Source organism: Panthera tigris, chromosome D1 (assembly GCF_018350195.1).
Source record: "Panthera tigris isolate Pti1 chromosome D1, P.tigris_Pti1_mat1.1, whole genome shotgun sequence".
NCBI classification, from domain to species: Eukaryota; Metazoa; Chordata; class Mammalia; order Carnivora; family Felidae; genus Panthera; species Panthera tigris.
The window spans coordinates 21,689,340-21,705,914 of record NC_056669.1 but is presented as its reverse complement, the minus strand read 5'-3'; the positions used below and the strand labels follow the sequence as shown (position 1 = coordinate 21,705,914).

Below are 16,575 nucleotides of genomic sequence, written 5' to 3'. Positions count from 1 at the left end.
GTGGTGATACAGGTGCCAAAGAAGGGATCTCAGAGAAAAGAAGAAGGGCTTGGAAGGAATAGGCATCTCTGAAGGGATCAGAAAGGGTCTTCTGTTCTACCCAGGTCTCATGCTTGGGGTGAGGCCCCAAAGCAGTGATGTCGTTTGTTATCAGAATGCCCCCCTCTTCTTCCAGGGTGACCATTTGCCTACAGAGAGCTCCAGTTCCGACCCCTTCCCCTTGGGTGCCCACCCAAGCCCAGCCCTTGTCCCAGAGCCTGACAGCTTCATTAGCTGGGGAGAAAGAGGACAGAAAAAAGGAGCATGGCTAGAATGATTCCAGTATTGGGCCTAGAGGAGGGAGGAGCATTTCTTTACCTGAGGGCACAGGCCTCTCCCCTTGTTTGCTCTGAGATAGCCAGTCTCGCTCCTGCCCAGCTCGAGGAGGCTGCCCTGTGGGTGCTGCCTTCCCTCCCCACCAGACCCAGACGCCCAGACCAACCCATAGCCATAGATGGCTGTAAGGCAGGACTCGGCCATGGCCCGGCTTTCTGGGCTGTTGCTCTGTGGGGCCCTGCTGGGCTTCGCTTGCCTGGGTGAGGAGGCGGCTCGGAGGGACCGCGGTCAAAGCTGGGGTGGGGGGGGGGGGGCGAGGCCTGACCTCCAGGCTCCTGGGGCCTGCTCAGTTCTGCTGGTCGGGCTGGGAGGAGGGGGCTCGGGACGGCGGGGGCGAGGCCGGGAGAGGGCGTCGGAGGCCTGTGGCGAGGGCCACAGGCGCGCAAGCGCAGGTGGGCAGGCAAGTTGGGTCTCCCCGGGAGGGTCTAACCACCACCCGACTATTGTTTTCCTTTCTCTGGCAAACACACCCGCGTACCTGACCCAGTCTCAGTCCTTTTACCCACAAAAAAACCGGCTGGGGTGTGTGCTCCTCCCTCCCGGAAACCTCAGGTTTCGAGAAGGGATGGGTTGCGGGGAGGTAGGTGAGCTCCGCAGGAGGGAGGGAGCCCCCAGCCTCGGCCTCGGGAGCCGAAGGTGGGGCCGGACCCTCAGACCGCCGGGATTTGGCGCCGGGCCTCCGCCCCACCCCAACCCCGGGCCTGGCGCCGTCGAGCGCTCCTCCCGCCGGCCTCCCTCTGCGTCCCCCAGACCCCGGGTAGCCGTGGAGGTGAAGGTGCCCGCCGAGCCCCTGAGCACCCCCGTGGGCAAGACCGCCGAGCTGACCTGCAGCTACAGCACGTCGGTGGGAGACAGCTTCGCCCTGGAGTGGAGCTTTGTGCCGCCGGGGAAGCCCCTCTCTGCGTCCCATCCCGTGAGTTGAGAGCAATTGCGCTCGAGCGGGGCGGCCCTCCTGCCTCTTGGTGGGGTTGGCTGGGAGGGGCTGGTACAGAGGGCCCACCCAGGATGAGGGAGCGGGGTCAGAGAGGGTGCGTTTGGGGATCAGTGTGCTCCGAGGAAAACATGAGTGGACTCTTTCTAGATCTTCTTAGGACCACAGCCTGCACGACCCTGTATCCCGTATATGGCTCTGTGTATCCGGCCTCCTCTCTCCTAGCTCCGACGTGCAACTCTCCTATTCTAGCGCAGTCCCAGTTTCCGTTAATAAACCCATTGAGGCTAAGCTCTGGAGACTGTTAGTAGGATCAAACGATGCCCCTTCCAGGAATATTTGCATTAATTCCCCAACCCTCTCTCCCCATCAAGAGCCATGCTTAGCTGAAAGCAAAAAATCTAGCTCAAGTAGCACCTAGGAAGGGATGCTATTTGGGGACAGATAGACCTTGCTGGTTCTGACTCCAGAGCATCAGTTTCCCTGTCTGATATAAAGGAAGGGCCTCTTTTTTTTTTTTTTTTTTTAGGTTTATTTATTTATTTTGAGACGTGGGGAGGGAGAGGGAGAGAAAGAATCCCAAGCAGGTTTCAGGCTGTCAGCACAGAGCCGGATGCGGGACTCAATCCCACCAACCTCAAGATCATGACCTGAACCGAGATGGAGAGTCAGAAGCTCAACTGACTGAGCCACCCAGGTGCCCCTAAAGGAGGGGCCTCTTTGTTTTGGAGAAAGGACTGTAGAGTTGACACCAGGCAGAAAAAGGCACCCATGTGTGTCTTTTGCTTCTCCCCAGATCCTGTACTTCACCAATGGCCATCTGTATCCAACTGGTTCTCAGGCAAAGAGGGCCAGCCTGCTTCAGAACCCCCCCACAGGAGGGGTAGCCACCCTGAAACTGACTGACGTCCACCCCTCGGATACTGGAACCTACCTCTGCCAAGTTAATAACCCACCAGATTTCTACACAAATGGGTTGGGGCTAATCAACCTTACAGTGCTGGGTAAGGCGGGCTGGGGACCTACCAGACACCCATGTACCACGAAAGATTGCAGTGGCCCTGCTAAATCTGCTAAATCTCTCTACCGCCCCCCTTCCCCACCCCATATCTCGATTTCCAGCCCAAGCATACAACTGCACTGGGGACCCCAAGGGAAAATGCCTCCTTCCCAAAGTCTTCTAATCTAGATGATCCTACTCCTGCCCCACCCTCCTTGAAGAACGACTCCTCCCTCGGCCCCTAGAAAAAAAAGATTCATGAGAGAGAAAGCCCTTCCCATACATAGGGATCTGAGTCATGGCCCCAACAACTCTATCTTTGAGAAAATGTCTCATTTGTAGCCCAGATTCTTTCTCTCCTTAGGTGAGTGGCAGAGAAGGAGAGTGGCCACTAAAGGAACAAGGGCCCCTCTCACAAAGCAGCAACTTTGTGCTCAGAGTTTCCATCTTACTCCAACCTAGAGCCTGCTCATGGATGAGCAAACAGAAACTATTAAAGAGGCTGGGGATGTCTAGATGGAAAAGCGAAGGTTTAGGAGGTGTATAACAACAGCATTCAAATATCTGAAGGGTTGTCTTGTGGAGGAGAGATTTTTCATTTCTCTTTGTGGGCCTGGAGGGCAGAAATTAGGACCAAATGGGTGGATGGTATATTAACACAGATTTTGGCTCAGTATGAGGAAGAATTTTCTAACAATCAGAACTTCCAATAGTGGGAATCATTTCCTGGGGATGCAGTGGAATGTGAACAGAAGTGGACTACTATTTGGTAGGAGCATTGGAGCAGGAATTCTAGCATTTAATGGGAGTGAGGCTAAAAGATTGCTAAGGTACTTTCTGTGATTTTTGCAGTGCCTCCCAGTAGTCCCTTGTGCAGTAAGAGTGGTCAGACCTCTGTGGGGGGCTCTGCTGCACTGAAATGCAGTTCTTCCCAGGGAGCCCCCAGGCCAGTGTACAACTGGGTACGCCTTGGATCTTCCCCTACACCTTCTCTTGGCAGCATGGTGCAAGGTAAGGGCCCAGAACATCTGGGAAGAGAGGACTCAAGACTGGGGCAAATCTGTCTCTAGACTCCATATACCCACACTATCAATTCCATGCCTGTGGGTAGGAGAAAAATTGCTATACCTTTCCCTGCATCTTTCTTGGTGTCCCGTATTGCTCCCTCCTGTCTATCTTCCTGCAATCTGTGGCTCTACGGTCCTGGGAGCATTTTTTAACTTAAACGTATTCCTGATATCTTAGAAGAGAGTGGAAGGCAGGGGGCATAAGATTCCCACTTTTGGGGATTTGTTAAGGGTCATGAATCATTGCCAAACTTCCTAGAGAGGAAACTGAGGCAGAGTAGCATGGACTGGCTTGAATCACAGTCAGTTTCTTTGGAGGAAACATATAATTGGGTAAGAGCCTTGGCTTCTCAGCCTCCTCATGCTTGCTCTAGCCCCAGCCCCAGCCAACTCCTTTATGGATCCAGAGAACCTTCCAGATCATCTGGTGTATGCTCTGCCTTCTAAAGGGAAAGTAAAAAGCTTAGGAAGACATTTGGGTGAGCTGAGTCACCCCAGAGGCTATAGCTTCTAACAATCAAGACTTCCCCCCCCCCCCCCACTCCAACCAGAAACCTGACATCAGCTAGTAAGCATCCCTCCCCAATTCCTTGCCTTCTCCCCATCCTCTGAAAAGGCAGCTGTGTAGAGTGGAAAGAACACAGAAGTGGCAGTGGCTTTGGCACTTTCTGGGTCACCTTAGACAGTTACTTTCCTTCTCTGAGCCGGCTTCCCCACTTTTAATAAATGAGGTTAGCCCCTTCTTGACAGGATTGTTGTAAGGAGGTAGTGAAATTTGCTTTCATCTTAGTAGGTGCTCACTGTGATTCAAATGAATGATGGAAGGCTTCCTCCTTACCCTCTAGATGAGGTGTCTGGCCAACTCATTCTCACCAATCTGTCCCTGACCTATTCGGGCACCTACCGCTGTGTGGCCACCAACCAGATGGGCAGTGCATCCTGTGAGCTGACCCTCTCTGTGACTGGTAGGGGACACTGGGCAGAAGCCCAGCTGGCAGGCCTGGGTTGGAGAGGTTGCATGGAACTATCTGGGGAGGGGCCAAGGAAGGTCTGCTGCTCTGAGCTTCCTGTGTCTCCTTAGACCCCTCCAAAGGCCGAGTGGCTGGGGCTCTGATTGGGGTGCTCCTGGGCGTGCTGTTGTTGTCAGTTGCTGCATTCTGCCTGATAAGGTTCCAGAAAGACAGGAGGAAGAGGCCCAAGGAGACATATGGGGGCAGTGACATTCGGTGAGCTGGAGGGCTGGGGGAGGGTACAGAAAGGGAGAAAAGGGCTTAGGTTATGAGTGGGTGACTCCAGCCCTCAAACTCTGACATCTTTAGGGGTGTTTGGGGGTAAGGAGTGCTGTTCAGCTCTGGGATTTGGTGTGTGGGGGGGCAGTACAGCAAATGCATCTGTGTGTGAGCAGTGTGCAGGGTGGGGGACTTGGTTCATGGCTTCCCTCAACCTCCTCATACTTCATAGAATTTTCAGTTTTTGAGGCCTTTTCATACATATCTACAGGATGTGGATGCCAGGAGTTGGATTTGCCCTGAGCTCTCAGCTGAGTTCAGTTTTTCTGTGTGGGGGTAGTAAGGAAAGGAGAGGCAAAAGCTGCCTGTGTCAACCGCTTTAGCTTGTCAACCTTTGGGTCCTGAATAGTGATCAGAGTGCTAGTTCTCAGAGTGTGGTCCTCAGATTACCTGGACAGAACATACCAGGAGCTTGTTAAACATTCAGATTCAGGCTGCTTCCTATCCCTCCTGAAGCAGAATCTGTGGGGGCGAGGGTGATGGACCTGGAATCTTCATTTCAGCCAAAATTCCACAGATGATTCTCATGCACAGTAAAAATGTGAAGTCCTCAGGTTAGAGGATGGGATGGGGGGCGGAGACCTCTGAGGGATGCCGCCAGCCTTCACTAAAAATTTGCTTATATCTACCAGGGAGGATGCCATTGCTCCTGGGATTTCTGAGCAAACTTCTGTGAGACCAGATTCTAGCAAAGGGCTCTTGCAGAGACCCCCCTCTTCCAGCAGTGTGACGACCACCAAGTCCAAGCTCCCTATGGTTGTCTGATTTCTCCCCCTGTCCTTGAAGGGGAATATCAAGAATTAAAGCCTTTGGGTATCATATGGTCTCCCTCTTCTTTCTGCCGGCATAGCAAATTCCTTCTCACCAGTAAGAGACGGAATGGGCTGGGAGTCCTAGAGGTGATGCTGTAGGTGGGAAGTTTGGCTCCAAGGGAGTAGGTTTTAACAGAGGTCCTCTTCCCCTTTGCTCACCTCCACTTTTTGGTTTGATCAAGTGAAATTTGCCCAAGCTTCAGGTGGTGGCCTTGTGCACCCAAACTCCCTCCCCTCTGGCACCCTCTGAATACTTGGACATTCCTCTTTATTGTTCACATTCCAACCCAGCACGGTCACATGCACACACGGAGATAAAAATCCTTCGGGCCACAACCCCAGGAGCCCGGCGGGGGCAGGGCTAGCAGGGGCGGGGGCGGGGCCGCGGCAGACTCCTCCTACCGAGCCTCCCAGGCGCTCGGCGTTTGCATAAACAAGGTGAGAGCTGGAGAGGCGGCTCTCCGGGTGCGCTGGGGGGGTGGGGCGGGGAAGCAGATTACAGGCAGGCGTGGGGTTATAGGTGCGAAATAGGTACTTCCCTTACGATCAGAGCAAGAGGCATCCGGCACCATGAAAACCCTCTTCCCCTCTCTCCTCGCCCCAGAGCCAAAATTCTGGGGCTGGGCTGGGGCGCGAACAGCACAGAGACGCAGAGCGCCCCCTTCAGCTGCGCACAGAACGAAAGGACTGTTTTTTGTTTGTTTTTTTTTTAAGTGAGTATACTTGGGCGACGCTTAGGGCGCCCCCCGCAGTGCGCGCAGGGAAGTGCGCGGAGACTGCGGAGGCAGAGCTGCATGCGGGGTGCTGGCGGAGGTGGGCGAGAAGCAAAAGAAGGAAGATGTGGGAGCGCAGGGTTTGGGGCTAGGGTGGGAAGAAAGGGCGAATGGGGACCATTCTAGACTGGAGGACTAACTAAAAGGGCACAGACTTAGCGACTCCTCGATGGAGCCTGCCTGGGAGTGGGAGTCTCTGGGGACGCAGGGAGGGCTCCTGAAGCTGGCAGGTTGGTGGAAAGGAGAGGATCACAAACACGGCAGGGAAGTCTCATCACTGCGAAGGGGACGCGCCATCCGTCTCTCCTGGCAACTGAGGACAGAGAAGGTCTGAGCACCTGCCCTCCCCGGTGCTTCCTCTCCTTCTTCCTTCTCCCTTCCCGAACCAGGACAAAAGGGCGGGAAGGGCCAGGGGACCCCAGTCACCCAGAACCCCCAACCCGAGTCACTGAGCTGAAATAAGCCAGCGGCCAGTGCGTGCGTGCGCCTCAGTGTGTTTATAGCCTCAGGCCGGGTTTGTGCAGCCAAATGGGGGTGGCTGCGGTTCTGTATAGGTCCAGGCGTGTCCCTGTCGCAGCCTCAGGCGTCCAGATGGATCAGGAAACCCTCAGGCTGGGAGGGGGTGAGGGCGGGCAGAGGGAAGGGTGGACGATTGGGTCCTTTTCTCCCACTCAGGCCTCCCACCCGTTTCCGAGTCGTATTCATTACCTTTGAAAATGCTCAGTTCTTCGGTCCAGGGCGGGGCAGGAGGGAGGGAGGAGAGAGAGGAACAGGTGAGCTCTCGGAGCCCGCAGCACCTTCAGCCTCCTCCCAGCCACCCACCTCACGTCCCGGGGGTAAGTCCCCCACCCTTAGCTCCCTCTCCACCTCTCCACCCGCTGCACGCCCTGAGTCCGCACTCTTTCCCGGGGTGGGGGGTGGGGAGCGGGGCCGCTCGCAGCAGGTCCCGGGCTTGGGAAAGGGGAACCCTGCGGCCCGCCGCGCCCCGCCCGCCTCACCTGGCCTAGTCTCCGCTGGGGCCGCCGCCCGCGCCTCCCCGGGCGCCCCCAGCTCCGCCCGTTCCCCCGTGGCCCGGGCCCTTCCGGCCGCGCTCTCCGCTCTTTATCTTCTTCCTTGCCATGTGGCCCCGGAAACTCGCCTGGATTTTGGCAGCGGCCGCGTTGGCGCCAGGATCGTCCAGCGGGATGTCTAGAATGTCGTCGTCCGGCTTGGAGCACGCGCTCTCCTGGGGGCGGGGCGGGGCAGGGGGTACTTGTGGGGTGACTGGGCCGAGACCCCGCGCGAGGATAGGGTAGGAGTAGAGCCTTGCGGGGCTGAGACGAGGGAGACGCACGAGTGGGAAGCGCAGAGAGGGGAGCTGCGGGCGCGTCGAGAAGGGCTGAGGAAGGGCTGTGCGTGTGTGCGTGTGTGTGTGTGTGTGTGTGTGTGTGTGTGTCCCTCCTAGGGAACGGCAAGCAAAAAGGAAGGGTCAGGGGGTCAGGTGGCCACGGCCCTATTCCCAACTCGGGAAAGAGACGTGCACGGTGGGACGGGGTACAAGACAGCCAGATAGCCCTGAGGGAAGGGTCCTTCACCATCAGCAGGGCTGAGGAGCTGCAGAACTGATGGCTGGTGGGCTGGGAGGAGCAAAATAAACAATGAGAGGGACTGGTGGACGTGACTGCCCCTCCCTTTGTCCTCAGAGGGTGCCTCCGGCTCAGAAAGGCTCCTTGCAGGAGTCCAGGATTCCCTTGGACAGGGTGTAGAAGAATCAGGCCGGTCCCTTCCCTGAGTAAAATCACACCAGGACTCAGCGCTGGAATTAGGGTGAGAGTGGGGCTAGCCCCTGGAGTCAGCCTCCTTCTCCCTAGGGCTAGAGGCCCAGAGACTGCTTTGCCATGGACTCTTCCTTTTCTAATGTTCCCCAGGAGGCACTCAAACACAGAAGAGAGGAGATGGTCTGGAAGAAGCTGAGAAGGCTTCACTCCAAAAAAAGGCAAAGGAAAGATGAGTAGGAGCAAGTAGCCCTTAGCCTTGTGTGCTCCAGAAGAGAGGAATTATGACAATAGCTACCCATTAAGCACTTCCCTTGTTCCAGGCACAGTAACACAGTGTTTTACAGACATTATTTTATTTAGTCCTGGCAAAGCTATGACGCACCTTTTATTGTTATCCTAGTTTACCCCTACTAAAACAGATGACTTAAGTGTTTATAAACCTTACATGAGGTGATACAGATGGTTACTATGATTTAGATGGTATCTATGATTTAGACCCTTGTATGTCAGAGTCCAGAGTATATTTTTAACCCCTATTCCGTAAAAATCAGCAGAGGCCGTCAAGAAAATGACCCGAGCTCTACCACTTGCTACTTGTGTGGTTTGGGACAAGTTCTCTAATGTCTCATATCAGCTCCTTCATCTGAAATCAGGATATAACATCTGCCTCTGTGGGTTGTGAGGAACAATAAACCCCATGATACACATAAAGTTTCTGGCACAATCTAGTCACTCAATGTATAGTATCTATTACTATGATTCTTTTAATTAATAAGTTTATGTGAAATAGTTGTTTCTGTAGGCCGAAAGTGGTCATATAAAAACAATTTCATATGGTTCCGCCTATAATAATCACATCCACCCCTACGCCTCAGGTTTCTGTCTCCCATAACCTGCCCTATCTGACAGTGGAAAGGGTTAAGGAATAGATGGCGTTGATTTTAGAGGTAAGGCTCTGGAATGGAGAGGGCCTCCGTCCCTGTGCCCCTTTGTTGGTTAACATTACAGCATTAATGTGGGTTGGGATGCAGATAGTTACTATGGAGTTAAAAAGGCATTTTGCTTTTGCTTTGGCCCTCTGGCTTCTAAGAATTGTCCTTTTTTTCTCTCCCCTAAGGACTTCTACTATTTTAAAAATGGCTTCCGCTCATCATGCTTCACAATGCTGTTGTCATTTCCTGGGTTTCAGAGTTTTGCAATTTGTGCTCAAGATGCCCACGATTGATTTAAATGCAGTTAAAAGGAGTTATCCAGAAGCCAGTGTGGTTGTGGAGGGGACTGACACTCTTTTTGTCTTCTGCAGGTCTAGCCCTCTCTCTCTGACATCTTAGTCTCCACCTGTCATCAGAAACAACTCTTTTGGGTTCCTTGATTCTTAGAGCTCAGGCCTCTCTTGGGATATCCTTAGGGAACAGTGAAGTGTCTCCTCAACAGAGGACAATGATCACAACAACAACAACAACAACAACAACCCATTCCTGACCCACCTCTCTTTGGCCAGTAGCTGTGGAGGAAGGAGTAACTTCCCCCAGTCATGTTAAGGCCAACCTGCTGTCTCTACCCACCCCAGCTGGATACAGAATGGAAACCTGGAACAAGAGGAAAAGCCACCCAACACACTGTTCCTCCCCCAATCAGCCTCCTCTCACTCCAGCTGAATTCTCAGGGCAGAACTGCTAGAGAGAGTAAAAGGAATCTGGGAAGCGTCATGGTTCCTGGGCTGGTGCCTTCTAAAGCCAAGATCTGATGATGTGTGCCTGAGAGCTCTGTAGGAACTGGAGGTGCAAAGTGCACCAGTGGCTAAAACAGGAGCCAAGGCTTCTGGTCCCAAGTGGGCATATCCCTTCACCCCTGAGGGTCTGTTTCTTCAGCCACAAGTGGAATTTAGCCTAGATGAATAAATTCTTCTTTAGGTCCCAAATCCTAAAAGCTTTAAGAATTATCCCTTCCTAATGCTTATTGTATGCCAGGCCCTGTGCTAAGTGCTTCGCACACATTACCTCACTGAATCCCCATTTCAGAGGTCAAAAAACAGCCTCGGAGACATTTTGTAACTTACCAGAGGCCAGCAAAGCTAACAAATTGTGATGGGATTCAGAAGCCTGGCTGTTAATGACTGCCTCAGGACAGGTAATTATTTCTAGGAGTTCAGCTAGACCTCTAAGTTCAACTAGACCAAGCAAAAGAAAGGAGTGGGATCCAAAAAAATGTCTTTGCCTTTTCATATTAAGTGAATGTAGGAAAGGCACATATATGTGACTATGTAAATCAGCAACTGGTACATTTGAATCGACAGCACTGCCTCTTAAAAAAAGAGGCAGGTTTTCTTCTCATTTCTGTCTGAGCCTCCTTACCAAGGGGTAAGAAGGAAATAAGGCAGGAGTAAGTGTTTCCCAAACACCAGGTCAGATGGTCAGCAAGGAGAGCCCCAGAATGAAAGATGAAGAGAGTCCTTCCTGCCTTGGGGTGCCTGGCTGGCTCAGTGGGTAGAACATGCGATTCTTGATCTTGAGGGGGTTGTGAATTCAAGCCTCACTTGGGCATAGAGCTTACTTTAAAAAAAAAAAAAAAAAAAAAAAGAGGGCCCTGCCTCTAGACCCCAGATGCACTCTGTTCTCTCCATGTCCCAGCTCCCTTCCAGCTAGGAGTCCACCTGCACATAATGGAGATGAGGTAGGAAGGTGCCCAGTTCCAGCCCTGTCCCAGCCCTCTGCCCTTGTCACCTCTTCTCCCTTTTCTTGCCCTCTGCACAGTTTTACAATCGGGCTGCCTCCTGCTCAGTCCTTTAGCTCTGCCCATCTAGGACAGGGCCTCATAGGGTTGTTGGGATGATTAAATATAAAGTCAGGCACATGGCAAACATTCACAAAGTGACAAATATTACTGATATTATTAAATCATAATAACTATCACAACAATTTGTCCCTAAGTTCTTTCTGCCTCTTGGTACGAAGTCTCACCTCTTATAAACTGGGCTATTCTTTCCTTCCAAACCTCATTTTTTTTTTTTCTTTTGTAAGCGGTAGTGTGGAAGGTGGGGGGCAGGCAAAGTCATAACCTTATCGTTAGCCAGGTTGGCTGAATGACAGAGAACGCAAGGGCTTTGGAGTGGTCCTTCTCCATAGATAGGGGCTAAAAATAAATAATAATTAAAAATAAAAAAAAAAATAAACACATTTTATATACGCATGATCACTGTATTCCTCTAGTGTGCAGGGAGCCAGGTCCTGTGCCGGGCGCCTTCATACCCAAGTCACCTTAACAGCAACCTACTTTGGCATTAGGCACTTGCCGCATCCAGGTCTCCGTGGGCGCTGACAAATTGCAGACACTTCCTTCCCTCGCCAGCAGGGCTCTCTCGCGGTCACTTCACCCAGCCCCCTTCCAGGGCTAGAAGGCGATGGGGGACGGGCCAACCCCTCCCCAGAACCAACTGACTAGGCTCTCTGCTGCCCATCATCACTACTGAGCTAACCGATATGAACCGACTGTCCTATCCTGCTCTGTACAGTGCACGAGGGTCATGGAGATCATCCCGTCTGCCCACCCACGGCGGTGGCAGTGGGATGGGGAACGGGGCGAGGGCAAAAGCCAGGGGGAAAGGATACCCAAAGGAGTCGCCGCAGCTTCGCTACACTTTACAGCGCCTCTCTGGAGGAAGTTCCTCTTCTCGTCTAACCTGCAGCTTCCTTGCTGCAGAGCCCTGCCGGGTTCCCAGTCCAACCTAGGCTGCCTGGCGGCTGGGCGCCCAGACGCCCCCGCGAGTTGGGGAGCATTTTTCCTAGGGCTCCAAGTCAGGCGAGTGCCTTCCACCACCCACCACCCACGTCTCAGCAGGCACCCCTATGGCTCTTGGGTCTTCTGCACCCTCAAATGCACTTCCATCCCTTACTCTCCCTGGGGGGGGGGTTCTTGGGGACCCCTTGCCCCAGATCAGGCAGAGTGCCGGTCCCCCCGGCCCTCTAACTTACGGTGCAGCAGTCCATGCTGGTGTTGGGGGTCCTTGGCTGGGGCACAGGCTGGCGCAGGGCAGGGGTGGGGTCTGGGTGGGGACTCTGGGGCCTTGGGGCGCCCGCTGACCAGCGTCGAAACAGCCGCTCTGCTCTCGGGTCCTCTCTCCCGCGCTCCGCTCTGCTCGCGAATGTAACCTGAGCCCTTCGGTCGAGAAGCCAATCAGGATAAGCTTTGGGCAGGGCGGGCGGGGATATTGCAGGGAGGACCACGCCCCCTCTCTGCTCCCTCCGCCTCCCTCCCCCTCCAGCCCCAACCCCTCCGCCTACACACTTCCATCCATTCCTCCTACACACCCCAGCTTCTCAAGCTCAACCCCCTTGTTTGCTGAGGCGGCAGACTGCCAGGCAGATGTATGCCGCCGCGGGCAGAAGGAGGCCCCCGGCTACCCGGGCACAAATACACTCACATCTGGGCACAACACCTCTCCCACCCATATGTAGAAAACCACGCACCTCTCACCCACCTCCCCACACTTGCACAACTTAGCTAGAGTCCCAAATATGGCTCGCTCTAACTCCTCCTCCCCTCACCCCCGCCAGTCCTCATAAAAAAGCCCCCTAAGACGTGCGTTTAAAAAGTCCCATCATCACTCTGCTAGGGAATCAAGAAAGCTGTTGATACATAACCTGGGGATGAGCACACATAAACACAAAAGCTCACAAGCCCCACATGTGCATATATGATACTGCCCAGGCTCACTAAAATGTGCACTTCTTCAACAGATTCTACAGACACAACCTACAAAAATAATTGCACAGAACTTGTACACACACGCTGTGCAGATAAATGCAGACGTGTGCATGCAGACGTATGACACAGGGGTAGTCACCCTATCTGAGATGTTGCATTACATCCTTATCTATCTATCTATCTATCTATCTATCTATCTATCACCTATCAATCATCCATCATCTATCTAATGTATATATTTATGCATAGATACTGGCTTCAGAGAAACATCCTTCCCTTCCCATACTAGAATCTCCCTAACCTCTTGGTATCTTGCTTCAGAATAAAACAAAAATGCCATTCTCACCTTGCCTGGTAGGAAGAAAAATACCCTAAACCCTAGTATTGGGAAATATAAAAAAAATCGTTGTCTTTTGGGGTCCGTGGCGGAGGAAGGATGTGGGCTTTTGTGAGAGGCTGGGAAAAGGAGATAGGGGAGGAGAATTGTGGAGCAGCAGCCTGACTGGATTGTGGTGGCCAGTGTCCCCTAGCCAGTCAGGGTACTGGAGCTGGCAGTGTGGCTTGTTAAATGGATAGAGTGGGCCATCTCGGAGGAAAGTAGAAAGAAAGTCTTTCTCAGCTAAGCTCCCAGAGGAGGGAAGGAAAGAAAGGATGGCTGTTGCTCAGGCTCAATAACTGAAGCGGGCAAGGAGGGGAAAATGCCCTGTGGTTCTGGTTGGGAGAGGGGATCTTAAAACAGCACTGCAGTGAATCCACAGCCACTGGCCAGTCATAGCATAGCTGTTGCACGCTTTCCTTCCTACCTGAATGTTTGGGCTACAGGCTCTGTTTGCCAAAGGGAAAATGAGTGGGAGGGAAATTCTGGTGGCCACTCATGATGGGAATGGGGTTAGTCAGCTTAGGCTCCCAAACCGAGCTGGAAGCTGGCCGGGATTCCAGGGCTTGGGGCATAGGGGTGTCTCTCCCAGCATGTTTGGGACCCACCCACCCTTGTAACTGAAAATCTGTTCCCCAATCTGTCTCTGGCACATCCTCGATTCCCCCCCGCCCCCCCCCCCCCACCTCCACCAAATGGCAGGATGTCCTGGAACTCTGCCCCTTGCCTAAATCATGGGCACATCTGGGGCCTTGGTTTGTGCCAGCTCTTGTTGAACTTCTAATTCAGAATCCAGAGGGGAAAGGGAAGGAGGAAATTGGGGATAGAATGGGTGTCAGGCCTGGACTCTGTGCTTTTCTCTTCCCAAATTAGAGCCGAGGAATTCGGGATTTAGCGAGTTTGCAGTAAAGTCTCCCAAGTTGCTAGGCAACATCCCTCTGCAGGCTGCGCTGCCTCTGGGCCCTTCTTCCTGCTGGTCAGAGCTGGAGGGGGGGGGGAGTATCTTTACAACATGCCCCCCCTAAACTCCCACACAGGCAGCCCAGCCCTTCCCTCTTCCTAAGACGCCCTTGTGTGGGGTGAGGGCGTCTCTGAACACTGGCGGCGGTGGAAGAGCAGAAATGGCAACTGTCAGTTCCATCCGCAAAACAAGCATTTCATCAACAGCCCACTTGAGGCGCCTACGCGGAACTGGCCACTGTGCTTGCCCTGGGGGATGGGCAATCTCTGAGGTAAGGAAAAGGTAGACAGAGAAAGGCAAGGACGGGAATCAAAGACAGACTCAAATAATCCCGAGGCAGGAGCAGCACCCCGTACAGCCTCATTTAAATGACACACACCCCGACCGAGAGGCACGGAAACACACACTGTTCACACATCCACAGAGATACATGCTGTGGGCACATTGCCACCCACTGCCATCCAAAGATATGCACAGAAGTGGACCCCTTCACTATCATGCATCGAGGGCACATGATTCTTTTTGGTAAGGGGTTCCTCTTTTGGACTAGGTGGCCAGAGTTTGTCAGCAAGACGGGCTGGCTGGAACTCTGAGCCTCCGCTTTTCTTTCGAATAGATGAGCTCAGAGAAGGGACAAGAGATGTGTGGAAGGCCTGGGTCCGGCTGCTTTGAGGAGCAGGCTGCCTCACTCTGCAAAGCTTGAGAGCTTGGCGGAGCAGTGCCGGAAGACCCTAGTGCCTGCCTGGGCTTAGGACCTGGGTGCCAAGGTCATCTTTTGGGTTGCCACCTATTTACCAGCTGGATATGGGCCCTGTCTGTCCTCCTGGACTCTTCGAATTTCATAAACTCTTCTCTATTTTCGGCGGCCCCCACAGCTCTCGAAGGAGAGGGACTGCAGGTCTGGAAATGAGATGAGCTCCGGAGGGCCAGGTTAGAGAGGGAGCTGGGGCATGCGGGTGAGGTGGGCTGTTTCTAACAGGGAGCATGGAGGTGGGGGGGGGGCACGAAATAGAAGCAGAGGCCAGCAAAGGAAGAGATTTTAGACAAAAGAAAAGAGATGGATTAGTGGGAAGCTTCCGGGGTCCAATACAGATCCATCTGGGGACAGATGGTGGGGGATTTGGAGAGACTTGGTCCTCATAAGCAGAGAGAAAAGCCAAGACACATGGCAAGCTATTTGCCAATACTTGTGGCTTCCCTTCCTTGGAGTGGGCACTTTCTGAACATCATATCCCAGCTTAAGCCCACAGAGGGACTCCATGGTGAGATGGGGGTGGAAAGTAGGAGGCCTGTGCCTTCAGTGGAGATGATCTGGGGGCTTCTTAGGTCAGGATTTCACCCATTTGAATGGAGGGGGTGGGGGTAGCAGGAAATTCAGTTTTCTCTGCAAATATTTCAGCTTTTGCTGTAGTAGTATTTTTAGCAACTTGGTTGGCAGAGGAGGAGCCCGGGTACATTTTTAAAGGGGCCTCTGCCAGACTGGAGGCCTCCTCCCACCTTCACCCCACATGTCCTAAAGGAGAGGTCGGTGGGGGGGGGAGTACATGGCTCAAGGTGCATTCAAATCAGCTTTGCTGGTCATTAGCTGATCATTAAGTGGTCTTCACCAATAGTCGTTATCAACCATCAGCGGCACCATTATCATTAGCAGCTTTATCAAGAAGAGGAAATACTCCTTGGACTTCTGTTGTGTGCAGGGCACTATTAGGGGCACAACACAGAAGGTCTAATACACTTGGAAAGATGGGGAAGGATCCAACACTTGTGAGCCTAGATGTCATGTGCCGTGCTAGCCACGTTATATATGTGGTTTCATTTAATTCTTATAACAATCCTACAACTTAGTCATTGTATTTCCAATTTATAGACGAAGAAGCAAAGGTATTGAAGAACTTACCCAAGGTTATATCGCCATTAAATGGAAGAATCTAGATCAAAACTCAGAGCAGAATAATAACATTATCCTAAATCTGGATAGTGCTTTACAAAGTGCTTCCAAATTCACGATTTAATTTGCTGCTCCTGAGAACTGTGTGAAGAGGTATTAGTATTTTTAATCTCTTTTCCTGAGGACAAAGTAAGGCCTAGAAAGGTTAAATGACTTGTCCAGAATGAGACCTCTGGTGAATTGCAGAACCAGGACTAAAAGGTAGGAGTTCTAACTTTGAATTCTGTGTTTTCACCTCTGAACTGCTCTAATATCCGGCCCTCGTACTGGGCTACATGGACTGGATTATAGTGGTTAGCAGATCAGATATAGTCTCTTCTCTCTTGGATTTTATAACCTGATGATAAAAGTACATTATGTATATGTGTGCAGGTATACGTGTATAGATGTATAGCTATAGATGTGTGTTTATGTGTGTGTGTATGTGTGTGTATGAGGTATATTTATATCTCCTAAAGTAATAAATGATGGATGCCAAATGAATGATGCAGATGGTAAGTGTTATGGGAGAAATGATTGAGAATTTGAATGATCCAGGAAGGCTTCCTGGAAGAGGAGGCTGGAAATGGGCAGAAGGACATC

The 16,575-nt window shown here is 52.5% G+C and overlaps 2 protein-coding genes across 3 annotated transcripts; one reads left to right on the top strand and one right to left on the bottom strand.

Annotated features, from left to right (window-relative positions):
• Positions 1 to 517: 517 nt before the first annotated feature.
• Positions 518 to 5,456, top strand: VSIG2 (V-set and immunoglobulin domain containing 2). Its single transcript, XM_042959047.1, has 8 exons — positions 518 to 575; positions 936 to 944; positions 1,137 to 1,288; positions 2,103 to 2,310; positions 3,159 to 3,317; positions 4,219 to 4,338; positions 4,455 to 4,599; positions 5,295 to 5,456. Exons 1-8 carry the CDS (start codon positions 518 to 520, stop codon positions 5,425 to 5,427), a joined length of 984 nt encoding a protein of 327 aa, XP_042814981.1. The 3' UTR covers positions 5,428 to 5,456.
• Positions 5,457 to 6,368: 912 nt separating this feature from the next.
• NRGN (neurogranin) lies at positions 6,369 to 12,168 on the bottom strand. 2 transcript variants are annotated; one of them, XM_042959045.1, is made up of 4 exons: positions 11,976 to 12,168; positions 7,246 to 7,472; positions 6,956 to 6,973; positions 6,369 to 6,560 (listed from the first exon to the last, which is right to left on the bottom strand). In XM_042959045.1, exons 1-2 carry the CDS (start codon positions 11,988 to 11,990, stop codon positions 7,251 to 7,253), a joined length of 237 nt encoding a protein of 78 aa, XP_042814979.1. In that variant the 5' UTR covers positions 11,991 to 12,168; the 3' UTR covers positions 6,369 to 6,560; positions 6,956 to 6,973; positions 7,246 to 7,250. The 2 variants fall into 2 exon arrangements, with proteins under 2 accessions (XP_042814979.1, XP_042814980.1); XM_042959046.1 differs by lacking the exon at positions 6,369 to 6,560 and adding an exon at positions 6,579 to 6,859.
• Between the last annotated feature and the right edge of the window lie 4,407 nt (positions 12,169 to 16,575).